Source organism: Coffea arabica, chromosome 2c, assembly GCF_036785885.1.
Source record: "Coffea arabica cultivar ET-39 chromosome 2c, Coffea Arabica ET-39 HiFi, whole genome shotgun sequence".
Taxonomy (NCBI): domain Eukaryota; kingdom Viridiplantae; phylum Streptophyta; class Magnoliopsida; order Gentianales; family Rubiaceae; genus Coffea; species Coffea arabica.
The window spans coordinates 15,253,191-15,266,522 of record NC_092312.1 but is presented as its reverse complement, the minus strand read 5'-3'; the positions used below and the strand labels follow the sequence as shown (position 1 = coordinate 15,266,522).

The following is a 13,332-nucleotide window of genomic DNA, read 5'->3' as shown; positions in this document are numbered from 1 at the left end:
CTTACGAGTTAAGAGGGAAGGACAACGGTTAAATGGATTTTTTTTTTTTTTTATTCGACGTCTTTCATGATACAGCCACTCACTTAGGAAACAGCCAATCCTAATTTATCACAAAAATCTAGGCTTCCCAGAGCAAAATCTTCAGATGTAAGAAAAGATCTTCACCGGTAATTCAGTAATTAATTTAACATTAGAGTCGAAAATTCACGTCCCTTCAATTTAAATCCTCTAACTCTTAATATTAGTACAATATTCAGTACATGGAAGACGTGAATTTAAAATATACATACATGCATATATATATATATATATATATATATAGAGTTGCCCATGATTTTCTGAGAACAAGAAGTAAGCAAGCAGGCTAAAAAAATGGAAGCAAGACGAGCTTTTATTGGTATCACTGTGAACAAACAACAAACATGCAAGTAATGTTCGTCTGTGTCAAGACCGCGATAAAGAAGGTGACATCCTCAGCCATCAAATCACCACTACGAAATTCAAGACATTTCTGCATTCTGATGATTGTTGGAATCTCGAGCTCAAGATGCTTCCCTCCATTCCAGCTCAATTTGAATTCGCCCATTCTTGGAATCTATTAGATGGAACTTCTCGTTGATCCTTTTGTTGCTAACAACATCCGACAGGCTGATATCAACATATCCCAAGGATTCCTAAATTTGAAAACAAATTACCAGAAGGTAGCGTCACTTTTCGTGATGAAGTAGTGTCAAGAAAGGAAAGTTTTGATGTGATGAAGTATGAAGAAAGGAAAGTGCATCAAATGCTTAGACTAAAATATATCAAGTACAAAACCGCATGGTGTGGGTAAAGACTTAAAAGACTCGCAGTCAATACTCTATTCTCCACTGTTGCAATACTTCTGCCAACCTTGTACCAAAATCTGCGCTTCACCATTTTACAGTTCCAAAATGGGAAGGCACCAACTGTTTTTCCCACCCCCTTCCCCAAAATCCCTCCTCTTTTCCTACATGATCACATGATTCATATCCCTACTTTATTAATAAAACTAGCCTTGCTTCAATGATCATTAATCGCAAAAGGAGTATTACCAATGAATTTATAGTAGTATTGCCAAATGGCCAAAGACTCTATTAGAAACATTGCAGCATAAAACGCCATCTGGCCCCCTAATCTAAATAACTCTCCAACGCAAAACAAAAAATTAATAATAATAAGGCATCAATTCTTCTTTTAGCAACAACAGATTTAAGAAACTAAACTCTGACAAGATATTCCTTTTCTTGCCAAGTAACCCAAAAATCATATAAAACAAAAACAGTTTAAACAACAAGTACAATTTCCCACCAATTATAGCACAGAAACACATACTAAATGAACCATATTTATCATGAAAACCTTTCAAATAGGCGGACAGCACGAAAATTATTATTTCCAGGAGAAAATCAACATAAAAATTTTTAAACCCTACTGCAACTTCATTTTGTCATCTCACTATGCTTATAAAAGTTTCAAACAAGGACAAGAATGAGAACCACAATCATGGTTCTCATATACCAACTTTTACCATAGGCTACGAACACACCAAACATCATGTTTTACTATCTAAAACTTTTACCATGGACTTTTATCTTTTGAGGAACACATTTTACCATTCACTGCTTGACCTGTTGCCTTGCGTTCTGCAAACTTTTGTGTTACTATTGCATAAATGAGAATATTTGCCTCAGATACCTTTGGGTGCAATAGACCTATCCTTGATGAAGTGCTCAATACTTCTGCATGAAGCCTGTCATTCACCGGAGGCTCATCTAACATGAACAGGAACTCCTCCTCCCACCTTGGATCTCTGTTCTTCTTTATATGCTGCATCAGAGGCAGACCAAAAGAATTTAATGGGCACTTAATCAGTAATAATCTTATTAAGCACCATAAACAGCTAAAACTCTCACCACTCGCATTGTGTCTGACAATATTGCAGAGTCACTTATGGAATTTTAAGGCTACCAGTAAAACAGAAAAGTTAAAGGAGTACCATATAATTCGTCCCAATGTTAAGATATGCTACTTGAAGCCGGAGGGGAGTCAGAAGGAAGCACAAAAATTAGTTGTAGACTATTGAGTGGGGATTGTCTCGTAGCATTTTTTGCTTAGTGCTGAATATAAGTGGATTATTTGTTTTCTTTGAGTTTCCCTGATTAAGCAGTTTTAGTTGTAGCTGAGTTTGTGGAGTACTGGATACTAGTCTCAAAAAATGTTAAAAGATTTCTTAAATTAAAAGAGGAAAAAAAAAGGTTTGAGGTAAAGAGAAAAGGGTTGTCCCAATGTAACTTTCATAGGGAGATAGTTAAAAGTAAGACTTCCTTTTACTCAAAAAAGAAACAACCCTCATGCATAGAACTTGACTCCTAAGATAGCATATTAATGCCCCACTGTCTCCAGAGGGAAAAAGTGCTCCCGCATTACAAATGAAGATGTCTTCTACAACATTAAGCATAAAGGATTAGCTACTTGTCCAAGAATTAAATCATTCAACCAAACTGCTTCTCTAGCATTGAACAAAAGGAAGAAGATAAAAAGAAAAGTGCTGGGGCTTTGTACCTTAGTTTTTCTTTCCTCCCCTCTGAATATAATCCGTGCATATGGATTAGTGTGGTGCTTTCCTTCTACATCTTGGGCTTCATGGACGATAACCACAAGAACACCTCCACCAGGTGGTGTTCCTTCTGGGGCCTTTTGCACAGTGCCTGATTCCTGAAAATCTTTTGTCAAATCATCCTCCTTGAAAGGTTTGTATGTTAATTCCACCATGATCTGCCCTCGTTCCTTATCATTTGAAACGTCATTTGGATCCATGCTCTTCAATAGAGTCAACGTCAAAACCTTTGGCTCATCAGGAGTAAGTTCCTTCATAGGAACTACATTCATTCCCATCTTTTCATGTTTTCCAATCTGAGAAAGGAATAACAAGCTGAGGTTAAAAACAATTCCAAGTATAAGAAGTACGAAGCCATGCCTTAAGGTCTATACCTGCTCCCAATCATACACGCTAAGCTCAAGCACCTGTGATTCCAGATCTTTGATAACCATAGTGAATTCTTGATTCCATTCGGGGTTTAAATTCTTATGCTTCACAGTTGTCTTCTTGGAAGGAAGTTTTGACTCAGTGAGCTTTAATTTTACATAAGGATCAGATGCACCCAATAGATCTTTCTTTCTCAGCTTTACTGCCCTCAAAACCTTCACATGGAGAATTCCAACAGGCCTCTGCATGGCTCTAAAGGTACAAATGCATTAATCTTTTTAATGTGTAGAAGATAGCCAGTCACTAAGTCAAATCAGAAGATACGTAAACTTGAAAATCAATAAGAGTTACCATACTTTGTAGGATCCAGAATTTGAACCTCATGGGTCTTAGGCCACAGATACATGCTAGCTACTTGATCTTTAATAATATCCTGGAGATAATACATATTACACCTGTTAGCACTTTATAATTAGAAAGTAAATCAACATATATCCCAGAGTTAGCTCCATTAAAAAATAACAATAATAATAGAAAAGAGGTTGAAAACAAACAATTTCTCAATCCTCATACAGGAGGTCAAACTAACGATTAGACCCCCAAGGTGACTCAGGAAATAATTGAACTTTAGGAAACCTTTCACTAGCACTATAATTGAACTTTAGGAAACATTCGCAATTTTTTTGTAGAATTGATATAGTAAAATTTAGTTAGCACAGGTTCAAGTTCCAGTTAAAAATCAAATAATGTAATACTAATCCCATGCCCTTAGAGCACTAATAGAATGCAAAGTGTACCTTATCAAGACCATAAATTCTTGCACATAATCAACAAAAACAACAAGAAAAGGGTTTTGGCGGTGGGATCATACCTGGACAAACCTATACAGCCCTGGGATTGACATAAGATCAGCCCCTAAGAGCTTCAGCCCAAAGTCAACGTGTGGCTGTAAAACCAAGTAAATGAAAGCAGGATGAACAGGAAAAGTTTCTCAATTGTACAGATAAATGCATCCTAATCCATATGGGAAAACCCTACATCACACAAGCAAACAACACAATTGATCTGTATCTATGAGTCAAGTGATTGAATTCTGATCAAATTCCCTTCATAAATAGCCACATATTTAGACCTTTCATCAGAGAAAGGAGAGCAAAATCCATGTGCTTCAATTTCTCTTTTCTCAATTCAACTAAAAGAAAAACGCCTACCATATAAAACCATCAAATGGCCCATGTAAAACCTTATCCTACCACACTTAGCAGTTGAAAAAGAAATTCTTTCAACAGGAAAACTTGGTCGTGTTCACAGATCTTCAATCTGGTAAGCATAGTATTGCACAATTCAACTAAAAGAAAAACACCTAACCAATAAAACCATGAAGGGGCCCATGCAAAATCTTATCCTACCACACTTAGCAGTTGAAAAAGAATTCTTTCAACAGAAAATTTGGTCAGACTCACAATCTTCAATCTGGTAAGCATAGTACCGTACAATTAGGGGCTATTAGGTGACTGAAGACATTGTATATTCTTTATGCTTTCTAAACAGCTGAATGTGATAAAAATCACATCCTTGTGCTGAAGATATCTATACATTAATCTATAAATCAGGGTACAGTACTGTTTCATTTTAAAATCACTTTGATTTGCTAATATAGATTCACAAACCTTCTCCATGAGTGACACAAAAATTTTGGCAAAGCATGGAAAGCTCGGAACCAGAGGCTTCAAGGTAATACGTGGTGCAGCAAAAACTTGCAAATCTACTGCCTGAAATTCAAAATTGAGGTTGTGCATCTACTAAGAAACAAGCAACACATGAACATGAAGCATCAGTATTCAAACAACTACAACACCTGAACAGTAGCTTTCAGCCCATATGCTTTGACCACAACAGTGATATTAGGATTAGCTGCCCATTTGATGGATGGTTCCATTATCAACTCCTTTTCATCGGTTAAATAGACTTTCATACCTTACAAAAATAAGATTAAACAAAAAAAGATCCTTGAGAGGGACAACCTTCTACACAAGTGATTCAGAGCACATCTCAAACAGATAAAAACCTAGGAGTTTCGGATAAATTTTTTCTTTCAAATGCACAAAAAGAAGGGTGAAGGAAAGAAAATGAGGATTGGAGAAAAGATGCAACCACAAGTGTTGTAATCCCAAAAAAAAAGTTATTTTCGTGCATGCAACAGTCAGATACAAAGGTTACACAGCAAGTTCAGGTTATATGTACATCAAATATGCAGACCACAAACTTCAAATAAATGATACCATGAGAAAGAAAATATTGAGGTACAGACTAGTATCTGTATCTTTATTTACTCTCTATATGCCAAAATTTAAGTGTGTTATCTCTTCGACAATAGGAGGAAAACAAAGCTTGGCAAAACCTTGCCACAGATTTTCTGTATTTGACCATACTAATTCTCGTTCGAAGCTAATCACTGCTATATACTTGCCATTTAGCAAAAACCTTTAAGCAGTTTCTCAACCACTTTTCTTTCTTGTCAAACATCCAAACATAGGCATGAGCATTTTCATAAATATCTCTCATTGAATGGCATTAATACTATATCCCACAGCCCTCAAGTGCTACCCTGACCATTGCTGAAGAACCTTAGGGCTAGGGTAAACAGCCACTGCAAATTATGTGACAACTTGCCAGTGTGCCAGAAGTAATGTGACACTTTACTTAATATGAGTAACAACTTGCAAATGCCATAAGTACGAGCTAAAAAGGATATCCAGATTCTCTTCTTTATTTTCTTTAGTAAGTGCCTGGTGCAGTCATAGCTTGCTTGTTTGTATTGCATTCTAACTGGAAGTTGCAAAAGTATCACGGAATAACAGTTCTAGAGTGAACGTGTGCAAATAAAGCAAGTAATCTTTGTTAATTTCCATAACCTCCAAAAAATCTTTTTAAAACTAGTATGACTAAATGGAAAAGATTTTCATAAAATGCAGAGGCAAGGTCAGCACATTAAACTTCATAAACCTTCTGGCAAAGAGATGCCTAAAAACAATGGGAATAGATCACAACACAGACAACATTCACGTACCTTGCAAAGTAGGTGGAAGTGACCCAAGAGTTAATGTTTCAAACTCAACAGATTCAATATTGTACTTTGCGGTTTGCTCAGCAATAATGGGTTTTGCGGTGTTCTTTGCAGTCTTGCAAATTGCCTAAACAAGAGAAACGGTTGGGAACAAGCAGATAGTGTTTTGTTTTCTTTAAAAGAAACATTTAGCAAAAACTGATAGTTTTTTGTCTTTCATTGGTATATCCAGTAGCATAAGACTTGGATAACTGATGCACAATTTGATAGGACAGCATAAATCATGAATATGTGTGTATATGTATGTATGTATATATGTATGTGTGTGTATATGTATGTATGTATGTATGTATATATGTATATGTGTAGATGTATATGTCTATGTAAATATATGCGTGTGTGTGTAAAGAAAATAGGAAACACTTCTAGTAATGATAATGATACCTACCTTGTCTAGATAAGGCCACATATACTCAAGAAACTTGTTCAGCCAGTCAACCTATATAGAAGCACAAATGATGATAAGTCTTAAGAAACCAAGGAATATACCAATCAAAGAAAAGTAAATGTTGCAAGATACATACACGATCATAATCTGGATTTTTTACCCAAAGCGGTATTTCAGGAAGCAATTTCTGCAGACTTTCGGAGTCATGCTCAACCAATGGGCGAATAACGGGATCCTGATGAATCCAGGAGTCAAAATCATGTCATGCAACAAAACTGACACAAATAATAGGTGGGATCCTCATGAATCCAGGAGTCAAAATCATGCCATGCAACAAAACTGACACAAATAATAGATGGGTCTATTCTTCCATGAGATTTCATTTTTGAACACAGCACAAGAGTAAAAGAATCTGAAGGAATATCACAATTTTTACTTGTCCGAGTTAATTCTGAAGTACAAATGGAAAAACATCTAGCTCCCTTGATGGGGCAGCAAATTCTAAATGGGCTATTAACCCTACCTGATCCTTTCATAGCCTTCCTGCACCCATCAATCTCAGCACAACATCTTGGACTGTCACTCTCATGCTTCACCTCCTCCTTCATTCCCACTTACCATAATCAAGGTTATCGTTCTTTAATTAGACCCCTTTAACCAACTACTAGCATCATTAGCCCAAAGATAATACTAAAATTGGCTTTTGCCCTTGCTGGAAAATCATTATCAGATGTAACACAAAACAAGCTTTCGATGATTACTCCCGGTCAATATAAATAATGTTTTCATTCTTAAATTAGACCAGTTAATTAGCACCATCCTGTAACACCCCACAAAACCAACCCCCCCCCCCCCCCCCCAAAAAAAACACCAAGGACAAAAGATAGAACTGAAGTTGGCTTTGCCATTCAGCAGAATTCAGGATTCCATTTTGCACACTTGTAGTTAAGCTCCACACCTACATTGTTCTAGACAAGCTAGTCATCTGACTGTAACAACTTAGATTCCAAGTAGTTATTTCTCTCAAGTAAATATAGTTTTTAAGCAAACCATCACGCACTAAATCATCCATTCAGCTAAAATGCACTCAATCGTCACATTCCTTGTAGGTGATCATGTTGTATGCAACACTAGCTACATTCCGGATTTCAGTCCATACTCTCCCTCCAAACATCATTTCCCATTCCAGACTAAGGGTCTGTTTGATAAACAACCTGATAAACAACCTGATACTGTTTCAAAATTCTTGTCTAATTAAACAACCTGATATTCTCTATTTAACGATTTACTGTTTCTCTTTTATCCCTTTTTAATAACTTTCACATCTTCTCGATACTCCTCATATAATATATTTCATCTTTTATATTGATTTGATTTAAAAATAAATATTGTCATTTTCATACCTAAAAATTTTAAACTAATTAAATCATAGGTTCTATTTCTTTTTTGAATGAAAAGATATAAGGGAAAAATTATCAAATTAAACTTATTAAACATTCAGTTATAAATATTTATCACACGGTATAAATAAGTTTACATTAAAATTCAGACATTCATATATTTCTTTTCAGTACTTAAAATTCAGCAAATTAATTGTTTCAGTATTCAGATTTTAGAATTCAGATTCAGTTTTACCAAACGGAACCTAAGAGAGGAAGGGAGAGAAGGCATTGTCATAGACCAAACATGAATACGAATTCTTTTTCATCCTACAACTTTAACGTCTTCCCAGCACAAGGGACATTAATCTGATACTCATGCTAGAATCTAAAACCCATCTAATATCATTAAAAAAAAGGATAGCAAGTGTCTGAAAATCAGGTATTATCCCAAGACAGTTAACGATTTTCATTCCTCACATGTGGGAGAGGGTCCATTCTCACTATCTCCATCCGCCTTCATCGTCCCCTCTCTTCCTTCCGACTCCTCCCCGGCTAAAAATAAAAAAAAAATGTGCACGTCATACCAAATGATTAATAGCTGTATCAAGTTAATCGTGATCAAAATGAGATGCTTACCCAAAAAAAAAAAAAAAAAATACAAAATGAGAAAAACTTATTTTGTTTTCATGCTTAACAGGGTTAATAATGATCCTAAACATTTTCTAAAAAATTTGAGGTCCCCTACCAGTGCCCTGCACAAGCAATATTCCAATCATTAACAATGGAGAAGCGGGTTGCTAATAAATCGACAGCAGAAGACATAGAATGTACACACCCAACTCCGTGGAACTTTAAAATTTTAGAACTTCTGGATAATAAACCGAGTAGCCAAAACACAAAGTTCACTAGAAAACCAGAAATTTGCAGAGCCAGACGCCCATATGTTTTAGCAAATTAACTAAAGCACGAAAACAAGGAGACATCACCGCGATGCAAAAACTAAAACTTATACGTAATCCACAAAGTGAAACAACAAAACAAAAAAGGGAGCAGAATCAAGGACCTTAACATCAGTGGGTTGGAAGTAGATGAACAAGAAGTAACCAACCACAAGCCCAGAAGAAACTCCAACTCCAAATCCACATAAACTCAGTAAAGTACTCAAGAAACCCATCTCAACATTCAAGCTAAATCCAACTCGAATCAACAAGAATTTTCTTCCTTTGTCTCCTACCGAATTCCCATTTCAAAACGAGGTCGCATCAATTCCTCCGAAAGTTCAAAGAGGGTCCTCCCACACTCACCAGCATAGTTGCAAGAGAGAGAGAGAGCGGAAAGAGTTTAATAAACCAAAATGACTTCTATGTCCTCGAGTGACGTTAAGAAAAGCGTGTCCGTAAATGTCATTTAAAAGGAAGGCGATGATTCGTTTATCCTTTGCTGACTCAGGGGTGCAAAGAATAGAATAGAAGCGTTTGGCGTTAAGATTGATAAGGTAAGCACGTTTTGGTTCCGGGTTTGGAAATTGGAACCACCGACGTGTCCCACTGAGAATTGTTTGGTGCTTGCGTGCCTGTGGATTCAAAGCTGGCGGTCTTTCCAAAACTCCTCCTCGGCGCAAGTGCTCTCGGTGCAATCAATATATGAAACTATATATATATATATATATATCACCAATTGAAAGATATCCTCAAATCTTGTTCGGACCATCAATTATCAGAATCCCGTCCCAAGATGGATTCCTATAAATAATAAGCTGTAGCCGATGATTAACAACATGGCATATAGTACATTGAAGAATCGATCACTTTGTTATTTTGTAATTGTTAGTGATTGCCAAATCATGTTAAAAGTCACAAAAAAATTGATTTTCGTTTTGGATTGCTGATATTTTTGAAAAACTTTAAACAATTTTTTAATTATTTTTTTGGTAGACATATACATTTATCAATAAAAATTAAGTTTAATCTTTTATGCACTTATTGACTATGTATACACTATTGCCGTTAGATACATAATCATTGATCTGAATTTAAATTTAAAATTTTAATTTTATAATTATATCGTGCATCTAACTATGATGATATATATACTATCAATGTATACAAAATTAACTAAAAATATTATAGTAATAAATTTTCAAACACTCCCCAAAAAAAAATCACACATAAAGCATGATTTAACTTGTATGGTATCTCATCTTATGATTCCACATTTTCTTCTACTTTTTTCACATAAGGAGAACGGTATTTTTGATCAATACACTAAGTTTATAATATAGGCGCAATGAATTATCTTTGTGATTTTTTTTTAAACTCAGGGAATATTTCATTGAGAAAGCATAGATTTATGAGGTTCTAGCTGAAACGAGACAAATGATGGGTTGGATGATACCGGGAAAGCGAACGCAAGTAAGAAATCTCGAAACTTCTCACTTACCAAAAAAGGGTTCTAGCTGAAATAGCCAAATTATTTTTTATTATATCTTTGTGATAATTAAGCAATACGCTGCTTGCTATCCAATATTTATTTTATCTTTTGTCTGTTACCTATCAAAAGACCCAGATAATTATTTTTTTATTTAATTGGTTGTATTGACAAACCTATAAGTGATTTTAAAGAGCAACAAGTTTCCATGAGCGTTGCAAATGGGCTTGAGAGTGCTTTTTAATCCTAAGCTGGCCCTTAACTTTGCCAATTGGGCCCAAGAGAAATCGATCGTGTAAGAATGGCAATAAGAGCGGATCCCGTAAAGGTCGTTTTAGGACAAGGGGTGTAGTAGGATATGGGAGATTTTATTTCCCTGTTATAAATGGGGCAGAAAAGGCTACTCCCGTCCTATCCCCACAAAACTTACTTGATATAAATAGAATTATATAGATAATTTAATAATTATAAATTATGTTTAATTGGAATACAATTCTTAATGAGCTATTATATACATAATTTAATAATTATAAATTATTTTTAATTGGAATACAATTCTTAATGAGCTATGTGTAATTGCAATTTTATATGAGGAAACCTAGTTTCTACTTTTCCTTTCTTTTAAACCTTCCTCTTCTTTGGCTCTTCCTATATTTCCCCGCCCCCCTCCCAATCCATTAACCTTACAAGGGCAATCACACTTCACCATCTTGCCTTTACTTTCAATCTTTTTAGGATCCAACTCCTCCATCTTGCTCTCTCGCTTTCCGCTTGTTCTTTTAGTCAATCTCTCAACCCCTACTATCACTCCTCTCTCTCACATCTAAACGATTCAACTACAGTTCTCTCATCCATATTTCTTACTTGGTCTCAAGACGGTATGAAGACAAGACTTGATCGCTCAACTACACGTCGATCAAAGAAAATGAGAGGAGGCAAAGTGATTACATTGCATAAGTTTTCTTTACCTTCTTTTGTTTCCTTTTTAAACGTTGACTCAAATTGCATGTCTTTGAATCTTGCCTATCTTTTGTGTTTGAACTTTGAATGCATCTGCATATGGTATGGTTGCCTACTATTACTTTGATTTACTATTGAGTGCTTTATACTTTTGAGATGACTCAACCAAAAAAAAAAAAAGGAATTACCACCCGCAAGCACCTGCAAAGATAGTGGGACAGGGCAAAGTGAGGATGGGAGGAACAGGGGTGGGAATTGGGGGAGTTACTTGAAAATAGAGTCCATCCTCTGCCTGAAACCCACCCCATTGCCATCCATTGGGATTGATATAATGCATATTATAAAACCTAACCTGCCAAGTGATTGAACCAGTCAAGCTGGTAAACCGACCATAAAACAAGGATGTGTTGCTACCTAGATTGGTCAAGAGAGAAACTTGTTGACTAGCCAATGACTCGACAATTGAATTGGTGTATCCAAAAAAATCGTCGATTGAAATTTAAAATATATTATTATATATATTATATATATATTATCATATATTATTGAATGAAGGGATTATAATATTATGATATTATTATATACTCCCTCCATCTCAATTATTTAGTCATATTTTGGTTATCCAACTTTTTAAAAATAGTGGTTTGATTGTGATATTTGTAATTCTCTTTTCAAATTTACCATCACAAATTTAAAATTTAAATTTGAATGGTAACATGCATATGATTAGAAAGAATGATTATATTGGAAAAATAGACTACAAGGTGCTTTAATTTTTCCAATATGACAAATATTTTGGGACATCCCAAAATAGAAAGTATGACACTTTTAATAGGACTAATGAAGTATATTATAATTTAAAATATATTATTGTATTGTATAATATAACTATTGTGTAACCCATGATTGAATCACTCAACCCGCGGTTGAACCGGTGATTGGATGACCAGGTCACTTCTCCGAGTAGAGTTCCGAATTTAATAACTATGACAATGTATCATTTAATGCATTACCAAATATCTTATCTTATCTTACTATATATAAAATTGAAGGGAGGGACTGATGTAAACAAAATATGTCACTTAATATTTTATCAAAATATACCTTTATTTCCTTATACAACTATATTATTTTAACTACCTAGTTTCATAAAATTACTTCACGTCCTTACCATTGTTGAAATTAAGCGCCACTTCTTCAAACAAACTATCATTTTAATACTAAAACACATTTTTGACACAATTGAACTCTTTTAAACTGCTACTTTCTAATAACAATAATTCTAATCAATTTAATATCTTTTTATTAATTGCACACATATGCGGTGTACCCTTAAACATGATGATGAAGTTAAGCCTATTGTTTTCAAAAGGTCTCAGGCTCACTGACCAAGGAAGAAACAGATTGAACCGCACTTTAATGGGTGTGAGAGCATAAGTGGCATGGGTAGTTAATCAATAACATAAAAATACATCTAAAAATTTGTTTTTTATTGTAAAATTAATAAAATAAACTCCTAAAATAGGGATTGGAATAATAGAGTAAGAAGTAGAAAGAATTAATAACTAATTTCTTATTATTTCAATTGATTAAAAATTATTCTAAGAGATGTTAGTATACCTATATATATAGGTAAATACAAAATTAAAAATACATGAACCCTATTAAACTCTCATTCATGAACAAAATAGCTCCATTAATGAACTCAAACAACAAAAGGATTCATCAATGTACCAATGAATCATGTGAAAAATTCATGAATCAATCTTTTCGAAAATACAAATAGACATCCACATCTTTAACTGTTTCATAATATTTTTCTTTTTACTCTTGAATGTGTTATGCGATGATAACAACAAATTACATAAAAAGTAAATTTAAGCAACCTAAAACGTGACATGTCACCAACTCGTATTCTTATACTATATAAGAATGAGTTGTGATTAAAAGAAATTTGAATTTCAACCATATAGATAAGTACTTTTTGAAAATGTAAAATGTTATGTAGCTTTTTAAAGATTTTGGTACAATTGAGAGCAAC

The 13,332-nt window shown here is 34.6% G+C and overlaps 1 protein-coding gene across 3 annotated transcripts; it reads right to left on the bottom strand.

Moving 5' to 3' along the window:
- Positions 1 to 373: 373 nt before the first annotated feature.
- On the bottom strand, positions 374 to 9,285 carry LOC113731142 (synaptotagmin-1-like). Of its 3 annotated transcripts, XM_072074523.1 has the most exons (13): positions 8,968 to 9,107; positions 8,382 to 8,456; positions 6,659 to 6,757; positions 6,523 to 6,573; positions 6,078 to 6,201; positions 4,866 to 4,984; positions 4,678 to 4,779; positions 3,879 to 3,953; positions 3,364 to 3,440; positions 3,013 to 3,259; positions 2,584 to 2,934; positions 1,717 to 1,848; positions 374 to 674 (listed from the first exon to the last, which is right to left on the bottom strand). In XM_072074523.1, the coding sequence occupies exons 2-13, from the start codon at positions 8,412 to 8,414 to the stop codon at positions 543 to 545; spliced, it is 1,542 nt and encodes a 513-aa protein (XP_071930624.1). In that variant the 5' UTR covers positions 8,415 to 8,456; positions 8,968 to 9,107; the 3' UTR covers positions 374 to 542. The 3 variants fall into 3 exon arrangements, with proteins under 3 accessions (XP_071930624.1, XP_027112033.2, XP_027112034.2); XM_027256232.2 differs by lacking the exon at positions 8,382 to 8,456 and having other exon boundaries at positions 8,968 to 9,285; XM_027256233.2 differs by lacking the exon at positions 8,968 to 9,107 and having other exon boundaries at positions 7,046 to 8,456.
- Positions 9,286 to 13,332: the final 4,047 nt, after the last annotated feature.

What these genes read in the sequence shown, in the direction of transcription:
- LOC113731142 (XM_027256232.2), bottom strand. Translation starts at nt 9,078, where the DNA reads ATGGGTTTCTTGAGTACTTTACTGAGTTTATGTGGATTTGGAGTTGGA. An exon ending in GGGAGGAAAGAAAAACTAAG is followed by an intron (nt 1,849 to 2,583) that starts GTACAAAGCCCC and finishes CCTCTGATGCAG; the next exon opens with CATATAAAGAAGAACAGAGA. An exon ending in TAGGTCTATTGCACCCAAAG is followed by an intron (nt 675 to 1,716) that starts GTATCTGAGGCA and finishes TTTCAAATTTAG; the next exon opens with GAATCCTTGGGATATGTTGA.